The 22,385-nt window shown below is 32.9% G+C and overlaps 1 protein-coding gene across 3 annotated transcripts in view; it reads right to left on the reverse strand.

Moving 5' to 3' along the window:
* The window catches only part of LOC145292913 (glycerol-3-phosphate phosphatase-like), a 117,125-nt gene that overhangs the window by 68,528 nt on the left and 26,212 nt on the right, over positions 1–22,385 (reverse strand). For all 3 annotated transcript variants that reach the window (XR_013869615.1, XM_080139070.1, XM_080139071.1), the window contains exons 2-5: positions 12,358–12,425; positions 9,011–9,103; positions 6,864–7,001; positions 2,697–2,753 (exon numbers count right to left, since the gene is read on the reverse strand). Coding sequence is in view for 2 of the 3 variants with exons in the window: in XM_080139070.1 (XP_079995196.1) it covers positions 2,697–2,753; positions 6,864–7,001; positions 9,011–9,103; positions 12,358–12,425 (356 nt within the window). In the remaining variant the exon portion in view is untranslated. The remainder of the gene's footprint in view (positions 1–2,696; positions 2,754–6,863; positions 7,002–9,010; positions 9,104–12,357; positions 12,426–22,385) is intronic.

Here is a 22,385-nt window from a genome sequence, read left to right on the forward strand (position 1 = left end):
TCTGTTTGCGTTTGCATCTCTTTCTCTTTCTCACTTTGTCTTCCTTACTCTAAAGACTGGAAAATGGCGTCTGGCTGTTTTTTTTTGTTTTTTTTTTTGTAAAAACTTCGATCGTTAATATTTTTTGTAAGCATATTTTTTTTTTACTTCACATTTTTGGCTTGTTATTTTTCATTTAACAATCGTATCTAACTATTTTGAATGTGCTAATAACTTTGGTAACGTTGCCATAGCATAGAAGTTCATAGTTTAGCTTGTGTAAGGGTTAATTTTTTTTTTTTTACCGATAACATGTTTTTTTAAATTCAGACTGCCATTAGAGCTGGCTGACGTCAAGATCACGTGACATGACTCAGCGGGTTTTAAATACAAGTTGACCCAAAATAAACGGCCCCGTGTATACTTTATGTAGAAGAGTTGGCGCCCGTATTTTTTGGGGCAGTTATAAATCGATTTAAAAATATTTAATGCTTAACATTAAAATGTCACTTTTTTGGGACCCCGCCCCTGCAGAAAATCGATCAGTTGACGCACTTCTGATGGTCCTTTTGGGCTAATTTTTCGATATTTGTCGTCTGGAGGGTGGGGCTTTCATATGATACCAAGTTTGTGAATTTTTGTTCCGTTGGTCAAAAGTTTTTAGCAGACACACAAAGATACATACATACATACATACATTTTCGCTTTTATATATATAGAAGAAGATATAATCAATGCTGCAATATTGTAATAGGTATATATTTAGGGATTTTAAAAGAATCCAAATCAGTAATTGTATTGGAATCCATAAAATTATTGGAATCACCCTATCACTAATTTAATCTTTTCTTTTTATAAATGTACAATTTTTTTTTATCTTGTGTCATTAATAGATTTTATTTCCCAGCTTAGTGTTGTAGGAGCTAAGTTCAGCGACAGGCAATTTATATTTTAAATGTTAGTGTTTTTAAATGCAATGCGCACAATATTAGGTGTTTATACATATAGAAAAGTCTTGTCTTAAAGAAAAAGGGCCACTTGTCAATATAATGAGCTTATTATAGGGTTAACAAAGAAACATTCCTAAGTTAAAAACTTTAGTGAATGAAATTTTTTTCCCTGTTATCAAATGGTTCAAATCTATTTTTGTTTTTATTGATTCACTATTAAAATAAAAATCTATCTTGATAGTTATTGTACTATGAATCATATTATGAAGATTCAATATTGAAATGAATTTTACATGAACAGTTGAAGTTGTGCATTAGTGTCATTTTTGTGTGTTTCATTGACAGGTAATGGAATTTTGTCCAGTGTTTAAATTGATATAATAATTATTACTAGAAGAACCCGTGGAAATTCCACAGTAGTTGAAATTTTTTTGAAACACATAAATAAAATTAAACAAATAACGACGAATTTAAAACAATTTTTCAGCAAATTCTTTAAACTTTTAAAACTAAAAACAACTGATTTAAAAAAATTTAGATTTTTACGAAAACTCAACTCACAACACATTGTTTTTTTTTTTTTTTCTGAATAATTTTTTTAATATAAATTATAAAGGAGCAGATATCAATTCACTTGCACATTTTTCTAATTTAAAAAAGAAAACATAATAAAAAAAAATTAGTCTCCTCTCAACATGACATTTTTTTTTTTAAACTATAAAATAAAATAGTCAATTTGAAACTGTAAACAGATAGCCATGATTTTTTTGTTTTGAACATTTTTGGAGAGGAAATGATTTTAATGATTTTTTTTTTTTGATAAAGAGTGACTATAAAGGGAAGTAATTCTCATTAATTAATGTTTGCGGTGATGATGTTTTTGTTTTTTTTGTGTGACACTAGACGTACAGACAAGTAAATTTATATTTAGATTTCTATTATAAATTTTCCCTTACCATATGATAAAATTACTTTCGTGAAGTTTTAATGATACCCTATGAAAATTGGTTTCTGAATCAATAACACGCAAGGCGTCAAATCTCCAAATTTCTAATGAACTTTGAAAAGTCATAATTTGGTGGTTAAGTGCGTGACCAAAATTAATTTGATATTGTTTCTTTTGCAAAGATCCATGTGCCCACATTAATTTTTTTTTTTTAAATTTTTTTTTTAGATATAATGAAAATGAAATTTTGGCTTGAGATCGATCTAAAAAAAAAAGAAGGATTCTAGTTACATGAATAATGTTTTTGCATCTTTTTTTAACAGAAAGATTAACAGTTGAATTTAACTATTTTATGGCCAATATTACTTAAGAACAAAAAAGTTTAACCATAATTATGACTGCCTTAAATATTGTCTTCCCAATACTATTACCGGTTATTATAATTTAATTGTAACTTTCTCCTCTGTAAGTAACCTTATTATGAGTCACTATAAGTTAATTACCCCCCTCCCACTGGCCACTATAATTATACCCCCTTCTCTGTCAATGATCTTATTATGGGCCACTACAAATCAATTATAACTACTTCATCTTGTAACTTGAATACATAAAAAATAATATTGGTACACTCAATAAAAATACTATTTCAAATTGAAACATAACAGACCAATGAACCGAGCCTTTTACACAACGTAAGAAAAATGTTTGAAGTTTAAAGACAAGAGATAAAAAAGACAATTTTAAATTAACTAAAATATTGCATCATTTTGATTTTAAAAATGGATGAGAGAAAAAGAAAAAACAAGAAAAAAAAAACTGACCTCTGGATCTAATTTGATATTACACCATTCTTTGATGTGACCAACAACAGGATCAGGCTGAAAAAAAAAAAGATGAAATGTTTATTGGGTCATAATGTCATATTGGGGTCCTATGCAGGTAAGTACAGATTATATTAACTAGTATGAATTATGAGTGTTTTCTTTAGTGCAGATCATGACAACCTGGTGGCAAACAGAGATGGATCCAGTACACCCAGCAATGAAGTTATACAGGTCATGTGATTAAAGGCTTTAAAAAGAAAATTGGTACAAACCTGTTTTTATTCAGCCTGTAGTGTTCATTGGCAGGCGAAAAGAAAAAAATGGTGCCTACTTCTCTTTATATGTTTGCGATTTTGTCATCTGATATCCAAATGGAATGCTTCCGGTTTTGAATAAAAAGGCTGATTTTTCAGAGACTGGGGTAGTTTGGATTTGGATGTTGGAGTTTTGACAACAGAGTTATGAGTTTTGTAGTTGCGAGTTTTGACAGCAATGTGACAAATTTAGAGTAGTGAGTTTTGACAGCAGTGCATCAAATTTAATCCTGGAAATTGTTACTTAGAAAGTGAAGAATAGTTAACTATTGACTATTTAACCATAGGTCAAAAGGTTTAATCCCTAGAAAAAACAACGTGAGAGACAAGTGTTGAATTGTTAGATGGAAATTGTATCATGTGTTTGACAGAGATTTGAGGCAGTTGGCATTTATGGAAGCAAACAGACCAAACCTGTCCGACAATATAAGGATCCAAGTAAATATTTTCTCAAACCTATCCATTCATCGACCAATTTTTAAATAAGAAATTAATTTTAGACAATCTTTCATAAAGGATTAATTTTTGTTCTCTCCTCGTAAATGAATCTTCTCTCACCAGTAAAACCTTAAAATCGCCAACAAGTTTCATTGTGTTTCCATGTATTAATTCTATTCTTGAGTTAGCCACAACCACTGGACGATAAAAATCAATGGCCACACACACATGGAGAAGCAACAATCAAAGAGTGAAGACCAAACTGTATGTAAAAAGACTTATTGAATTGATATTGAGACGATAACGCAGATGTGCAGTGAGTACACGTTTATCAAAACACACAAGTGTGTTCCCATGTGCGTCACTTTGTATAAATTTGTTTGTTGTTGTTTGCTGAATATTCTTATTTTTACTATTTTTGAAAAGATATGCAAATCTGTATTTGCATTTTAATGTTATGTTGTTGAAGAATATAAGATATTGCACGAGAACATCAGCGTGTCTGTCTATCAATAGAATTAAAAAAAAGACATACTTGAGTGTTTACCTAAAAGAAGTACTTTTTAATGTTTCCCATTAATGTACAATAACTTATCTCCCTTGAACTGTTCGCATTATAGGTTATCTCCCTTGATTTTTTTTTCTTGGCTAGACCTACCGATTGTCAACAAGTAATTAGGTACATGCAAAATGAATAGCCGATGCTCAAAATGTATAAACATTTTGACCCCTCCCTTTACTTTAAAATTCACTAAAAATCAGGAAATTAACCAATTTTAATGAAATTCTCAGTATTTATCAAATAATTATCACGGAATATTATGAATACATTATTTTTATTTGAATCTTAGTGGAAATGTATTATTTTGTTTAAACAAAAAAACCTTTACTAAAGTTATGGTTTTCAGTAGTAAAAAAAAAAAAAAAATGAATGAATTTACTTTTGCTTTTTTTATGAAAATACAGCATAGTAAATTGTAACAATAAAAGAAAAAGGATTTTTTCTCAGGAATATTACGAAAAAAGCCCTTAAAATCCATATAGCAGAATTTGATATAACTCTAAGCAAAATTAATTTCTCTAACTACCAATATAATCATTGAATTAAACGTTGTTTATTTAATATTTTCACACACAGAAAATTATAATTGTGAAGAATATTTCCTCTTTTTGCTTTAGATTACATTTTTAGCGTAATTTTTATATGTAAGATTCTAACATTTTCCTTGCATGAATGAATATGTAATCGTCAGTGTAACATAATTTTTATATAATCTTGAAAAATGAAAAAAAAAATTTTTAATTTAAAAGCAGGAACACAAAAAGTAATTAAATTAAATGGTAAAATTCAAGCAAACATCCACAATAGGAATATACACAGCTGGGGAAAAAAAGAAAACCAGCACTCCTACCTCCTTTCAACTGCTTGACATAATTTTCAGACAGCCATTTGACTTTCTGACATTTTGGTCTTCCATAGAACCCATGCTTATTTTTTTTTATTTTTATTTTTTTTAACAAAGGAATCAGCACTTATCAAGACCCAGAGGCCACTCGAGGATAAGGGTTAAAGAGTATACAGCCAGAATATCTTGGTTTTGGGGGTTAATTAAGTTATTTTTTGTACAGTGTTTTTATTATTTAATTCAATATCCTAGGACTTAAAAAAACCCCAAAAAACTAAGCATGGGTTCTATGGAAGAGCAAAATGTCAGAAAGTCAAATGGCTGTCTGAAAATTCTTTGAAATAGACCCAGAAAACTAATATTAATCTCTGAAAAGATTTTTTACAATGAATTTATTTAATTTCAAAATTTAGCTTAACTTGTTCGTTTCCAAATGTTGCCATTTTTTTTTTTTTTTCTGTTATAACTTTCTTTTCAGGTGTACAAATATTTTTTCCTTTTGGAAATTAACTTTGGGCTTTAATCTTTCAAATATAATCAAAAAGTAATCGGAAACCTACAAAAAATTATGATAACCTGGCTTTCAAAACTGTCTCCTTATCAGTTTTCTGCAATTAATGCCCGCACTCGACGGAGGTTACCTTTCTAAGGCAATTGCTCTTGACATATCAAAGGCCTTTGATAGAGTATGGCATAAAGGTTTACTTCAAGATCTTTAGCTTCGGTATAGCTGGAAATGTCTTAATTATTAAATCATTTCTCTCTGATAGGTTCATCGGAGTAGTGGTTGATGGGCAGAAATCTGAAGCTCTTAGTATTAATTTTGGAGTCCCTCAGGGGTCCATCCTGGGCCCAACTTTCTTCCTGATCTCGATTAATGATCTTCCAAATCACATCCTTACATCATTCGTAGACATCTATGCTGATGACACTACTATCTATGGTAGCACATCTAAGACTGTAAACGACCAAGTTCTCTCTGATTCTCTCTCCTCTGATCTTGAGCAAGTGGTACAATGGGGAAAGAGGTGGCTTGTTACTTTTAATGCATCTAAAACCAAGCTTTTATCTTTACATCATCAATGCTCTGATCCCCATCTGGCATCAATTGAAATGAATGGCTCTCGTCTTGGGGAGGCCTCATGTTTTGACAAGCTTCTGGGCTTGACCTTTACTCCTGATCTTAAATGGAACACATACATTAAATCTGTTGCCAAGGCCACTGGAAAAATGGTGGGATCCTTCTATCGATCCAGTAGATATCTCACTGCTGATGCAATTCTCTATCTATATAAGAGCCAGGTACGTCCAAGGATGGAGTACTGTTGCCACATCTGGGCAGGAGCTGCTAGAAAGGACTTATCCTGTCTTGATAGAGTTCAAAATAGACTTCGTGGCTTAGTGGGGAATGCCCTTTTCTCTTCCCTGGAACCTCTATCTCACAGAAGAGATGTTGCGAGTTTGTCTCTGCTTTATCGTTATTTTCATGGCAGGTGCTTGGCTGAGCTCCATTTTATGGTCCCCTCTCGCCAAACTTTCACAAGAAACACCCATCTAGCAGAAAACACTATTATTAGTTTCCCCCACTCTTTATCTGTGCCTAAACCTAAGCGTAGATTCCATGAGCAAAGCTTCTTTCTTAGAACTGCACTCCTGTGGAATTGTCTTCCGTTTTTCTGCTTTCCAGCTGACTACAATATGGTTGTCTTCAAGTCTAACGTAAACAAGTTTTTGATGAACCGTTCCATATAAGTTAACAAATTTACCAAATCTCCATTACTAACGCTTACTATATTGTCCAATTTCTGCTGTACACGCTATAACCCTTATCCTCGAGTGGCCTCTTGGCCTTGATAAGTGGTGATGCCTATGTAAAAAAAAAACAAAAAAAACTAACAACTGATAATAGCTTTCTAGCTCTATTTCTTTTGAACTCACAAGCTGGATAAAAAAAAAAAAAAAGAAGCATTTAATGATCTGCTACGTACTAAGTAGGTGCTACTTACCCCAATCCCTGTGTGGGCAATGTTGAAGTTGTTGAGCTCTTGAGAGAGACCTGAACTTCCGACTGCATAGACTTTACCTTTAAAGTTGTGATTATGCAAATATAGCGCAGCAATATAAGCGGTGCCTATGATTTCTTCCTGAAAAATGAAAAAAAATACAAATAAATAAAATAATGTAAATAAGGAGTGAAGTCAAAATAATAATTGTTGTCATATACGAATCTATACAATAATATGCTAAGGCAATTTCGTGTTTGTGCATACGTTATCACCCTCCACCCATGTTTTTGTTCAAGATGGAATCACCTGATCACAAAAGATGCAGTGCACAAAAAATATTTTTAAAATTTAAACTGTTGTATCGAACATAGAACTAAAATTTAATTTCTTTGCCTAAAGTAGGATACCCCCACTCCCCCTAGAGTAAATGTGGTATTGTGGTGGTTGAGATGATTCTAGTTAAGAGTAAGATAGACATTTCTATCACTTCAAACCAAGGGTGACCAACAACACTTTTTTTCTTTTTTAATTGAAAAAACATGAAGCCACTTGATGTAAGGGGCTAAAAAAAAATCCTACTTTAAGATCAATAAGTATTCGATGGATAGATTTAGACTCAGAAAACAACAATTCTGACCCCTTTGTCAGAAACATTGCTCATGGTATGTGAGGAATAAATAGCAATAAGGAAGCAAAAGTTAGAATACAAAAATAATTACTCTACCACTAACCCTAGGTTCGAGTGACAAGACTAATTCTACATCTGAGTGACAAGTGCCAACTTTGAGTTTTCTAACTTCTTTTTTTTTTAATGGTTATATTTTTAAAGCATATTTATTTATATTGAATATTACTAAAAAACTATTAATTTCTGGAGATTTTCTGTGGCATATTCGAATTTCTTACACAAAAGTATACTTATATGGCAAATTTCATTGCTTAATCTTGTGTTTTAACGAAGATATAACAGTTTTACTGAAAAAGTAGTGTAGAAATGTGACAACATGCATATGGTCTTAAAGAGGGGAAAAATATCCAAACATTCCAGGCACAAAAAAATGTAGTCATAACTTATTTTTAGTCAGATTTAAAAAATTTAAAAAGACCTTAAATTTAAAGACTTTCTTAAATCATCCAACTCTTTCTTTCTTTCATTCATGAGATGTTTTAAGCAATTTGAATTTTTTCATGTGCATTGCTACCTGAAAGTCAGAGGTCACATTGGCTCAAACGTGAGCATAACACTCAAGATGAGAACAGTAGTCTGAATGATCCAACTAATATAAAATATATCTTTATTGCTAGTAGGGAGACCCGACGTTGCCCAGAATTAAATGAGGATCAATGAATGTTTCACGCTCTCATATTTTTATTGTCATCGAAATTAGAGAAATCGCCCATTTTTCAAACAAATCAATTGATTGCCTGCTCTAGTTAGAGGACCCATCACTGTGCACCAGAAGGAAGCTTCACATGCCTCCTCGCAGTGACTTAGTCCACAATACATTGTAGTCTACATTGCACTGTAGAGAACCTACTGTTGATTTTATAAAATTACTTTTTATATATAATAGCTTGCATTAAAGTTTAAAATGCAAAAGTTTCGGGTCATGCTTCAATTGTGCTCTAAACAGAAACATTCGTTTCGAACATGCTCCTGTCATATCAAGGAACCTACTGTTGATTTTATATGTCAGGCCTTTCGGCTTACATGATAATAAAACTTCTTAAATGCACTTGGGATGTTAGGCTGTGTAAGGTGTTAACTTTAGTTAAGTAAAGATAAGGTGTTAACTTTAGTAAATCGCCTGTTTTTTTCTTTCGTCGGATTATTTTGATTATCAATACTTATCAAAGACATTCTGATACAGAAACTATCTAAGAACACTGCCAGGCACATAAAGTACCTTTTGTTAAATTTCATAAGAATCAGCCCAGCCGTTTTCAAATTCATAAGAAACAAACTCACACACACGCAAAGTTTCCTTTATATATAATAGTAGCAATAAAGATTAGAGAAACACTCGAGTGACATGAAAACAGATGAATAAATAAAATAAAATACATGCAGATGTTTATAGCAACACTTTCAAACAACAACAGCAAAGATAATGAAAGATAATCAAAAACAAGGAAAGGAAATTTACTTCTTTGACATCAAATTTCAGATCGGTAAACTTTTTGCAGTATTCTTTCCGGGTTTTAGTGCTGTTATTGGTTATAAAATAGACATTTTTCCCCTGGAAATAGAAATATTAAATTTAAATAGTTTTATATCAAAGATAGGGTTGTAAACACATGAAATAGGACATGAAAATAAAAACACAAAACCAACGAAATTATATTAAAACAAAAATTTTTTAATATAAAAAAAAATATTAAATTTTTTTTAATTTAAAAGATTTGAAAAATTAAAAAAATTTCAATGAAAAATTTCATTAGGGCAGATGCGCCTTCAATCATTGTTAAGACATGCATCTAAGAGAATAAAAACTCTAATGTAAAACCAGTGCTCTATTGTCTGATCAGTCTTGTGGCAATCATTCGCACCAACTGAGGTTAGGTGTTCTAAAAGGTATGGATGGTCCTACACAAAGCCTTCACCACAATAAAATTATCTGTGTGGATGTCGGACAACTTAGTTGCTTGAATCTCATACATTGGGATTCAATGACAAAGTCCATTATATAGAAGTACCTATTTACTATGCCTCCCCACGGGACAGAGTTGGACACCAGGGTCGTTTTTTAACATGGAGAAAAGGTACAAAAATAAAAATTGTCTCAGTTGTGAAGGATTTCTCCTCCACCGAAAGAGAACAAGAAATAGAAATGCAGCATCTGAAGAACAGATGGTATTTATTTGCTCCCCCACCGAGCAAATTAGGCACAAGGCCGATTTTTAATGTGAGGAGTGAAGGGAGGGGGAAGGGAAAAAGGGAACCAGCTCCCGAGAGGTGGGAAATGGGAGCTGGTTAATGGTCAGGCATGTGGGGTTTCCCCCACATCTGGTCTTTGCTTGCAGTATCTGCCGGAACAGATACTACACTTTGATCTTATTTGACGAATGGACAAAGAAAAAGGAGATTTTGATTTTAATTGGTCTCAGAAACAGATTAGGTTTTGAACTCTGCTCGCTGCATGTGGGTTAGTCTTTTTCCTATAACATCTTGGGGGGGGTGAAGCGTTCCGCAGTAAATGAAATACTATCCCGCAGTCAAACTTGACCTCATTAATTGGTCTCAGAAACAGATTAGGTTTTGAACTCAGCTTGATAAGATTGTTATTTTGTGTTTGGCTGGAAAGAACTTTTGTTCTGATTGTAAGTTTATCATTTTAACTTGCCAGAATAAAATATTGTTACAGGTTTTAAAACTTGGTAGTAATTTTATTTAGAAGGGAAATCCGAGATTGACCTCTTGAGATCTCACAGAAGTTATGCCCATTCTAGATAATGGGTTACATGGTCAGTCAGTTTTTATGTGCATAGCATAACAATTGATAATTCTGGAGTGGTCTCATAGTGTGGTATATCCAAAGTGACTGCGATATATGTGTATCCATATATATTATTTAAGATTTTTCTGTTGAACTTTAAAAATTTCTTGTTTGCCAGGAAGTGCTACAAATAACAAGAACTTCATTAAAGTTCTGAATTTTTTAGATGAGGGCTGATTGGTTATATTACTTATATTGATCAGACTATTGTTCTCATTTTGAGTGTTATTTGTGCAACGTTTCGGTCAGATTGTCCTTTGACCGTCTTTCCAAACAATCCAACTGAAATGTTGCACAAATAAAATTTTATTTATACATTGATTGCTTACAAACTCTTCAGATATTTTTGGTCATTTTATTATTAACCGACCTTTTACATCATATTTCAGATTCTATCCTTTGGACAATGGATTATAACTTCAATGGCTACCTTATCTCTATTCTTTTCTGTCTAATCCTTTGAATTTTTACTTTGACAAAAAATAGGTTTTATATATTTTCTCCCTTGATAAAGAGCTTATCTTTGAAAATCTATAGGTTAGGATTAAGAATTTTTTTCCTTGTTTTGAATATTTATAAATTATCTATAAATATAAAAGCGAAAATGTATGTATGTATGTGTGTTCACTTTTTATGTATGTCTACAAAAGGCTTTTTTCAGAGAAGCGGTCGCTCGCTTCACAACTTTTTAAAACTTTTTATATCACATATAAATCGTAATATCTCAGTGTTAACAACGAAGCTCGCCTATCTATTTAATTTGCTCGATTTCGGGAAGATAAATATTCAACATTTGTCGCTCGCCGCATGTGGGTTAGTCTTTTTCCTATAACATCTTAGGGGAGGGGAAGCGTTCCACAGTAAATGAAATACTATCCTGCAGTCAAACTTGACCTCATTAACTCATTAAAACGGGCACCTGCCAAATCCAAGTAATTAAATAAATTCAAACGTGTTTCCGTTAGCATCTCGCAGTGGGGCAATCGTTAACGTCGCACATTTTTTTTTTTTCACACTTTAATTTACAACTTTGCCTCAACGGTTCAGGTTCCATCCTCATACTTACCTACCAAAACATTTTTTTTTACCTCCCCCCCACCCCACCCCACCACCAGAGTTTCTACACACACCTCCAAACACCCGGGCAACGCCGGTTACCCTTCGCTAGTGTTTTTATAAAACTAACATTTTTCTGGATAGTGCAAAAAGTTTGTTTTTTTTGGACAGAAAACCAATAATCTGCAACAAATGTGAGTTTATTAACATTTCTATGAAAATAGTGTATTTTAAATATAGAATTGATAAAAAAAAAAAGATAAATTAATAAGTACTATACTAATAAATAATCAGAAAGTAATATCATACTACATAGTTCAATAAAAATAATAAAAGCACATTGTAAGAGAATATCTTTAATTTACTCCTTTAGTCCGGCACTTCTTGACAGACAATGCTCTTTATTTTTACCCTGTTTCTTTTGAATGTTCCCATTTTTTACATTTCACCGACTTCTTTCCTTGGTGAAAAACCATTGCATGTTGAAATTACTACAAGTTTATTTCTCACACCATTACAACAATGAGGGTGTATTATTATTATAACGATATTCAAAAATGAAGCTACATCAAAAGGGAGATCACTCTTGTATTCTTGTCCAGAATTGCCAGCTTGGCCTTTTTTAAAGCCGAATTTCATGAATTTGGCCTTGTTTGAAGGAGTTTGGCCTTCAAAAATTGTATTGATTTATCTATTCCCATCTGATATATTTAAGTAAGTTCATTTTTATCAATCAATGAGTGTTCCTATCCATTTTTCTGCTTACATACATACATATTTACGTACATATCTCCCTATTCATATCTATCTATTGTTCACGTTGTCTGCTTTAATAGAAGATTAAAACTCAGAAAATGAATAAAAGAGTTCAGATTAACTGTAATGAAACCTGCGGTAGAGGTCAATAGACTCCCTACATAAGTTCACATAACAAATCTCACCAATTTTTTCAACTTCCTGATAGTATCCAAAGAACCAGGAATGAGGACATCAGAATTCCATAAAACTCCTGAAAAAAAAAAAAAAATAATACATAAATAAAATAAAAATAAATTAATTAAAAATTTAAACAAAATCAGTTTTTAACACAGAAAATAAATTAAGGCTGACATGGAAAGAAAGATGAAGGAAAAGGAGGAAAATGTCTAACGGTTTAATTATGACTGCAAAAATACTTTCATAATAATCATCATATTGGTTTAATGTTCATTTTAAATACTGCCATGTGTTTGACAACTTTTAGAAATTGATTTCCAAACTAACCTATCTCTGATCAGATCTTTATTTATCCCTCAAATCCTTATCATTTGTTGTCCCCTGCAAACTGACTCTGCTACTCCAATTATTCTATATTTACTAAACAAAGTATTAATATCAATTCTTTCACTGTGACCAAATCAATGAAGTCTCCTGTTCTGTATACTGTCTCCCTACACCCAAATTTGATTTTTCTTTGAGATCATTAGATTTAATCCAACCTTTAAGATTGTATTATATTCATATCATTTCTCACCAGACAATGCATGTCCCAACCTTCACTGGCCATGTTTCACTTCCAGACATAATAACACTACACACACATGCATAATAGACTCTGCTGGTTAGTAATGGCACAAGTTTCCTGAAAATTTTAAATACGAATACACCTAATTTTTATGTAGATTCTCTAACCCTTCTTACTGAAGGCAACACACACACACACACAGACATATATTAGTGGCCTGGCAAAGCCTCAGGGGAGACAATCAAACAAAAAAATCCTAAGCAAAATTCATCCTAAAGCAGCAACACTGAAGCTAGCTTGCCAGGACACTACATATATACAAATGTACACAAATTTGGGCATATTTTATTGGTTTGAAAATATACATTTTTTTTACTAATTGCCATATAATTTTAACTATAGAATAGTATTACAATCTTTAAAAAGCCTACAAATTTTCATGTAGTTTTGTCCCATAGAACCAAAGATATGAACATTTCAATATTCAATTTAGCTACAGGTGTGTGTGTGTGTGTGTATATATATATATATATATATATATATATATATATATATATATAATGATGGACTCTCCTGTCGATTTTGATGTATTAGCTTCTACCATAACAACTAAATTGCTTGGAAATTCACACATCTGATTTGTTTATAGTGGTGAAGGCGTTGTGTAGAACCATCCACGTTTTTTTGTATTACTGCTAATCTTTGTCAGTGCAGATGACTGCCACAGGACAGAGTATACAGTAGACTGCAGTTTTTACATCAGAGTTTCCTTCTAGATGCATATTTTAATGAAAATTGGGGGTGCATCTCCCCAGTGAATTAATTTGCCTCCAGATACTAACCTGGAAATTTCTACAACTTGGTGCGGTACATACAGCCTCTAGCCTTCCCAAATGGTCACCGATTTGATACTGGCCAGGTTCAATGTTGCTTAACTTTGGTGATCTGGTGTGTCAACATGATTATGCTGTGTATATATATATATATATATATATATATATATATATATATATACCACCTTTTTGGCAATTTTATAAGTTCCAAATCTCAGTGACTATTGATCAGAATTTAACAAATGAAGTCTGTGACATTTGCCCTCAAGGTCGCACAGTAAGGAGATTATCTATCAACCAGGGCCTATTTTTGGCACTTTTTTACAACCATAAAATATTTCAATCATAACCATTTGATTTGTGCCACAAGCATTGAAGGACAACAGAAGTTTTTTTCTCTGTATGTGTTTGACTGTGTAATGAGGTTGAAGGAACCACTTCAAATGGATGGATGTGATCAGTACCAAGCGAGGAATTCAACAGAATCACAAAGAAATACCGATTGTATAAAGAACTATTATTGATAACATGCAACTCCCTCTTTTATTAAAGTTAAATTGATGTTGAACATATGTTTACTTAATTATATTGCCATAAACAAAGTGAAAAATACTACATAAAATTATTACATTTTTCTTAAGGATACTATTTAAAAACATGTAAAGAGCTGACATTTGGATATAGCATTCTACAATATATACTGATTAAGCATGCAAAATCCCAGATCTTTTAATAGTTTTTGTGATATATGATTTTGCAATTAATACATGTTTATGACATTTGGTACTTTATTTCTGCCACAAAAATTGAACCTATCAGCATTTTTATTAACTTATAATGAAGTAAGTTGCAGCTGAAATTGTTTTTTTTAAAAAAGACTTAATCATTTCATATTTACTGTCATTTAATTCAGTTTTATTTAATGATACTTTAAACATTATCCATCAGAGCTATTTTGCTCTTATAAATGATGCAATGTTCACTTTTCATGCCTCAAAAATGAAAGCCAAATTTAAATTAGAAATAATTGTACTTTTACTCTCTATTGTCTTCTTATACTAGGAGTGATGAAAACATCTTTTGTAACATTTTTACTGGTTACTTTTTTGCCAATTGGTTTCAAAGTTGCCATGTAATTTACACATGTCTGTGCTTCTTCACCCTCAGCAAGGTAGTGTTTGCTGCTGATCATCAGTGGAAAGTAGATGTAGAATCCAATTCTTCATATGTTTTCTATGCCAATCTTTTAAAATTGATATTTGAATCATGGGTCTAGGAAAATAGACATACACAAGTTTTTATCATTCAGATGGGATGAAAATCTTGTTTTGATTAATAATCTGAATTTTTCAACAATGGTAAGAAGGATTTCACTAAACTTAGAAATACTGGAATTAGATTGGACAGCTTTCGACAGAAATAACCTCAGAGCTAAATTTGTAGGTATTATCATTGATATGGTTGATGTTCTGTGACTTGTTTCTTTATTGATTTCTTCAAATGGACTCATGAACTGGATATTTTTTCAAACAAGTCCACATTGTTAAGTTGTTAAGGTAGGAATCTTATTAATGCACACATTACAAGAGCTTTTCATTCTTAATTTATTTTCAACATATAATATGTTGAATTCCACCATATGGTCACATCTTGAATGAGTTTGTTTTTTCAAATTAAGCTGATCCTGTATTTCAGTTAATTTACTAATTGCTAATAGAAAGCAATTAAAGTGAGAAACTGTATTTCTGTTAGATATAATGGTTGTCATCACAGCCTGAGTTACAATGTATGATAGTTATTCTAAATCACATTCTCTGACATTAGCAACCATATCTGATACTGAATCTTGCAAGACTAAGAAAATTTTATTGGATTTTATACTCATCCAGAACATTGTGCAATTCCTCACTTATTCTTGCACCTGTGTATGCACCAGAGAATGGAACCACTCTAAGCACAGCTCTGCAATGTTCAAAGTCATTTGAAAGCGAATGACCTGTCAAACTCAGAAAGGGAGCATTATCTGTTGTAGCTGTCCAAATCTCTGCAGTTTATGAAATGCTAATTTCAGTAAGAAACAGTTGAATTTTTGTTTTACTTTTGTAAAGGACTCATGAAGAATGCTTTATTTTCGGTTCACACATCAACACAATTTACTGTACATGAAAACTGAAAGATGAACTAATAATTTTCTTTAACAGTGATTTAAAGTAAAAAAAATAATAATGATAATTCAATAGGACGAGAAAGGAGGGATTTTTCATATGCTTAAATCTACTTGCCTCAAATTCAGTGCAGGTGTAAAAGTCTACATGTTAACAGCGCATCATGCCTGTTATTTGATAATATGGTTTAAACGATACATATCTTTTTGATAAATTTTCACTGACAAGCAAGAGTGAGTTAACTTGTCTTTCTTTTCCAATATAATTAATATTATTATCATTTATGACAAAATTTGCTGATAAATCGGCATTAGAAAACTTCATAATCGGCTGATTAATCGGTAATCGGCTAATTCGATAATCGGTACATCCCTATTAATCATTAATGGTGTAAATTAGGTAGAATTTAATTATTTGTGGGGACGGCTCAACAAGAACTTGTTTACATTGGATTTGAAGGCTACCATGTTGTATTCAACTGGGAAGCAGGCCAGCGAAAGAGTTTTCCACAGGCAGGCAGTTCTGGGAAAGAAGCGTTGTTCAAAGAATTTGCGTTTAGATTTAGGCACAGTTAGAGAGTGGGAGAAATCGCATGTAGTGATTGTTGCTAGTTAAGTGTTTTTTTGCAAAAGTTTGGCAAGAGGGAACCATAGATTAGAGTTCAGTCGAGCATCTGCCATGAGAATAATGATAGAGCAGAGACAGGCTCACATCTCTTCTGTTGGAAAGAAGTTGTAAGGAAGAGAAAAGGGCATCATCTACTAGGTTTGAAAGCTGGTTTTGAATTCTATCAAGGCTGGATAGGGAGTGCCGAGCAGCTCCTGCCCAGATGTGGCAACAGTACTCCATTTTAGTGTGTACCTAGCTGTTATAAAGATAGAGGATTGCATCGGCAGTGAGATATCTACTGGAGCGGTTGAGTGGGGAGAGTCTATTTCTAAAACTCTTATAGGAGTTTGTGACATATTTCTATTTTATGGAAGTGCAGACCCCACAATATTATTGTACCAACTTTGTTCCAACTAAAACATACTTATCCAAGTACTCCGATTAATGTAGATTAAAGATATGAATCTGGTTATGGGGAGGGGGGGGTCTATCTCCTAAACCCTTATGAGAGTTTGACATTTTTGGGGACGTCTGGCACAAACGCAAAACCCGCAATATTATTATCGTACTATTTTTAGACATAACAATACTAACAATATGTTGATCCTAGCACGAAAGCTGTGAAAGTGTATTTTAGTTTTACGCTCAACACAACAGCACCATTAGATGAAATTTTTAAAATTACTTTTTTTATTTTTTGTATCTTAAGTGACGAGATGATTCCATCTTAAAAATAAGAACCATGGAGGATGATAACAACAAAAAAAAGAAATTGCTCTACATTGACTAACTCAAGAACTCTCATTCTTTCAATGTGGCCAAATCATCAAAGTCTCCTGTTCTGCACATTTCGCTACATTGTTCGAATTTAATCTTCATGTGAGCTTATAAGAACAAAGCCTGTTTTTAAGACTTGCATTACACATCCATCGTATCAATCATATTATTTCTATCCATGCAATGCACATTCTCAAACCTAAATGGCCAGATTTTACTTCTGCACATCACAATTCATACACATTCCTTCTGTTGGTCAACAATGGCAATGCTTTGCTGGTTGGTAATGACAGGAGTTTGTTGAACCGCTTCCATTCCTAACTCCTGCCATCACATTAGCACTAGTTTCTCTCCTTTTTTTTTTTTTTTACTCATTTGGACATAAGGGGCTACTGATTGGAACCACGCCTATGAAAGGTTAAGATGTTTGTTTACATTACATTTGAACTTCTGTATATCAGTACAGTCAGGAAAACAAGTAGCAGGAAGAAAATTCCAAAGACTAGTTGTTCCAGGGAAGAAGCTGTGACAGTATGTTGGAGACGCCCTTCCATGGGATTAATAGACTATCTCATGACGTCATTTTCTCTAGTAACGTCACTTTTGGTATCGAGACCGGTGCCCGGCAGTCTGAGATTGGCACACGACCAAGCTGGATGTGTGCAAACGTCCTACCGTTGAGTAATGGATTTGCTCAATGCACTTTGCCTGTAATATATATGAATACATGTTCATTTCCTAAAAATCCTGTGTTTCTTTTCATTTATTAGCATTTAACCCCATAACAGTAGAAAGCTTTCTGACATTTAGGGACCTCAACCATGAAAGGATGTGATTTTGTTGCTAATCAAGTTTGTCGGGGATACGCATGTTGAGATGGCACAATGAGTTCATCAGAGCATATTCCATTAAAATACTTGTAAAACGCACAGGAATGCAACATTGTGCAGTGATGGGACAGGGGTTGGAGCCTAGTTGACAAAGCAGAACCTATTAAACAGGAGACTTTTTTTTTTTTTTTTTTTTTTTTGACCCTGTCCAAGGAGATACTCGCGGTAAATGCACCAGGTGTGGCAACATGTTCCTATTTATTATTTAAAGAACTAACACCTAAAAAATGTTATGCATTTTCAAATGTAAAGTTCGGGTGAACTTTACACGGCTTTCGGATTTTGGATCAATGTAACCGCCGACCTTCTTCAGGGGTCTTGTTAAACTCTAAAATCTTTTATGTCAAAACTTGGCAATCTGTTCAAAATTTCCAACTGAACCCTTTATTTATGATTCAAATTCATGAGCATAGACTGTTTTTGCTCTGTCAGCCATGACTGGCCAGAAATCTTTGGTAATTATTAATTACCCCTGTATTACCGTCTGTATTAAAGATTGAACCTTCAACTCCAGAAAATTGTCAGAGAGAACTGATAAATATTACTTTGCACTTTATCAGTTGCATCACGAGTCGATTTAGGCAAAGTGATCAAAAACAAAAAACAAAGCTAAAATGACTGTGATTATTTCTTGTATGGAAATGTCAACAATTCTGTACCAGGTGGAAATGTCATACCTGTAATTAAGAGATCGGATGATTCATTTGGGAAATTACGGGTTTTATAAGGAAGAAGATCAAAGAGGTTTGTTTGTATAAACGCTGTGCTAGAATGAAAAGATTTTGTTGTAAAAGAACTTCTATAAAAACTGAATGCTCAACACACAATTCAAAGATGGATTAACATAAAGTAAGGTAAAAAAGGCTAAAGGCTCCTTCGGTCTTGACAGACTATGGATACACACCGTAGGGATGCCTGTGCATGAAATTTTTGTGGCAAAAAGTGCACAATCTCCAACCACACCTTTCCTGAGTCAACATTGTTAAATACTAGTGGCAAGTAGAGTGTAATATGGCATAATCACGTTGACACACCGGTTCTCGTCAGATCACCAAACTTAAGCAACAATGAGCCTAGTTAGTACCAGATGGGTGACCATTTGGGAATTCTAGATGCTGTATGTGATCTCCGCTTATCTCGGCATTTGTTTCTAGTCGTCTTGTACATTTCACTTACCACTGATATTTAAACATGTTCACGCAGGAGAGGTGTGGTTGGAGACTGCGCATCTTCTGCCAATAAGACATTCATGTGCAGGTACCCCTTCATGGGTAACCATAGTCTGTCAAAAACTGAGGGAGCCCTTTTATATATATATACGTTCCTGTCTCTGTGGTTTACCTAAAACTCATAAGAGTGGGGTACCTTTAAGACCTATACTATCCATGATAGGTTCCGCCCAACATAAAGTAGCCAAATGGCTTACTAATATTTTAGAACCAGTTTTGGAACAGTATAGTTCTTTCTGAATTAAAAATTCTTTTTCTTTTGCTAAATTTATGTAGAATTACACTCAAACTGACAAATTTGTGTTCTTTTGATATTGAAAGCCTTTTTACCTGCGTTCCACTCTCAGAGACTATTGATATATGTGCCGATGCCCTTTATCGCAGTCAGCTCCCAACTCCCCCTATTCCTGAAAATATTTTTGTGGAACTTATGGAATTCGCCACCATGTCGGTTGAATTCAGTTTCAATAACATTATGAACAGGCAGATAGATTGTTACCATGGATTCTCCCCTGTGACCTGCTCTAGCAAATATTTTCATAGGTTTCCATGAAAAAGATCTTTTATCTGGCTTTCAAAAACCAGATATTTATTTTCGTTATGTTGACGGCACTTTTTGTCTGTTCAATAATGAAACGGAAGCAGATATCTTTTTTGCATCCCTTAATAATATTCACCCAGTTCTTAAATTTACTATAGAAAAGGAAAGTAATTCTCCCTTTCTTTTCTAGATGTACTGGTTTGTAAAACACCTTCCGTTTTCTTGACTTCCATCTACCGTAAACCTACGTTCACTGGTCTTTACACACGTTGGGACTCTTTTACCCCACCAAACAAAAATATAATCTTATCAATACCCTTATCCATAGAGATTGTATGATATGCTCAGAGACCAAATTAAATGAAGTCAAATTTATTACCAAGACTCTTTGCAATAATGGTTTTCCTTTGCTAATCGTGGAATCTACAATTAAAAATAAAATTTGTAATTCCAATAAAATTAAACAGGCATCTGTCAACAAATGTCCTATCTACCTACGCCTACCTTGGCTAGGTAATATTAGTGAAAAATTTGCCAAGCAAATTTCTTCTGTCGTACCACAATGTTACTTTGCATCAAATACCTGTGTTGTTTGTTCTTGTAAACCCATTTTGTCTTCAATTTGTAAAGACGTTCTTCCTCCCCTCCATAACAATTCTATTATTTATTTATTCAAATGTAGCTGCAGCGTGCGCTATGTTGGGCGAACGTCTCAAAGATTAGATAATAGCGTAAAACAACATGTTCCATCCAAAATTCGAAATGGAAACTACCTACCTTCGGACGTTTGGAGCAATACCCATGGCTCATCTATAGGAGAGCACCTTATAAATTGTATTTGCACTTCGAACTTTAGTGCAGAGTTTTTTTTCCATCCTTAGCAAGTCGCACTCTCTTTACCATCTCAAAATTCTAGAAACTATATATATTAAGACTCTGAGACCTTCTCTTCGCAATCAAAAAGAGAATCTCTTAGGGCTTAATCTAGTTCTATTTAATAATTAACCCCCCCCCTCCCTTATTTTTTTTCCTCCCCTTACTTTTTCATCTCCGATTCATTGTTCCCCCCTTTTCTTTTTAAAACGTAATTAAGCTCGATTTTAGCTAAAAGAGCAAGCTTCAAAACCGGTCAGTTGACGCATTAATTTTTATTTTTCAATTTCACAATCTAAAATAATGTTTTCAAACAGGTTTAAATTTGGTCTTTACATAGCCATAATATATATATATATATATATATATATATATATATATATATATGATTAGTTTTTTTGGAAAAAGAATTCCAGCAGAGTGCTCAATTAAAAGGAAAATCCAAATTTTAAGAGCGTACTTATATTTTGTGTACAGAAAGTTGTTAGTTGAGACAGGTCATTGGTACCGTCGGTTTCAAGCCCGATAATAAGGCCCGTTTAAGGTATCCTTATCAAGCTCTCTTCAGCCGAATATTGGCTGAAGAGAGCTTGATAAGGATACCTTAAACGGGCCTTATTATCGGGCTTGAAACCGACGGTACCAATGACCTGTCTCAACTAACAACTTTCTGTACACAAAATATATATATATATATATATATATATATATAAGCAATGTAAAGTCACACACTTTAGAGAAAACATTTTTTTTAATGAATTTAAATAAGAAAATTTGAAAACCTGAAAATGTTGAGAAATGGTAAAATCATTTTTATTTTTTTATTTTATTTTTTTTTTTAGTGTTATTAAATTCCGAATTTTCGCCAATAACATGGCTTTATCAAGGAGATCAGTCGGATTGAGTTTTTTTTTTCTTCTTCATAATGTCCTCATTACATCATTATGAAGAAAAAAAAAAAAAACTCAATCCGACTGATCTCCTTGATAAAGCCATGTTATTGGCGAAAATTCGGAATTTAATAACACCAAAAAAAAAAAAAAATTAACTAAAAAAGATTAAAAAAAAAAATGATTTTATCATTTCTCAACATTTTCAGGTTTTCAAATTTTCTTATTTATATATGTGTATATATATATAGGATTACTGGAAACAAATGCTGAAATAAGCGGAGAGCACATACAGTGACTGTCACCCATCTGGTACTAACATTAACATATGGTGTTAGTTATATCATTTCTCTTCCACTAGAAGAGAAGTTTGGTTGGTTTATTTTGTTTTATGGTGTATCAATCCTTTTCAAGTTATTTAATGCCAAATCCAATAATTTAGGAAAACTTTTTATGCTTCAATTTCTTTATATCTACAAATATTTATTCATGGTGTTTGGTTTGGTTGTTTTGTAGAAAAAAAAATTGTTTTTGTGGAACATCACTGAGTTTTGTAAAGAAAAAGGAGAAAAAAATAACATGAGGCATTTTTGGTCAGGAAGACAGCCTGATGTAGTAACACTGGATGCTCTAACATATTACCACACTGAATCAAAGT

The sequence above is a fragment of the Euprymna scolopes genome, chromosome 14, assembly GCF_053919585.1.
Source record: "Euprymna scolopes isolate OS-2025 chromosome 14, ASM5391958v1, whole genome shotgun sequence".
Classification (NCBI taxonomy): Eukaryota; Metazoa; Mollusca; class Cephalopoda; order Sepiida; family Sepiolidae; genus Euprymna; species Euprymna scolopes.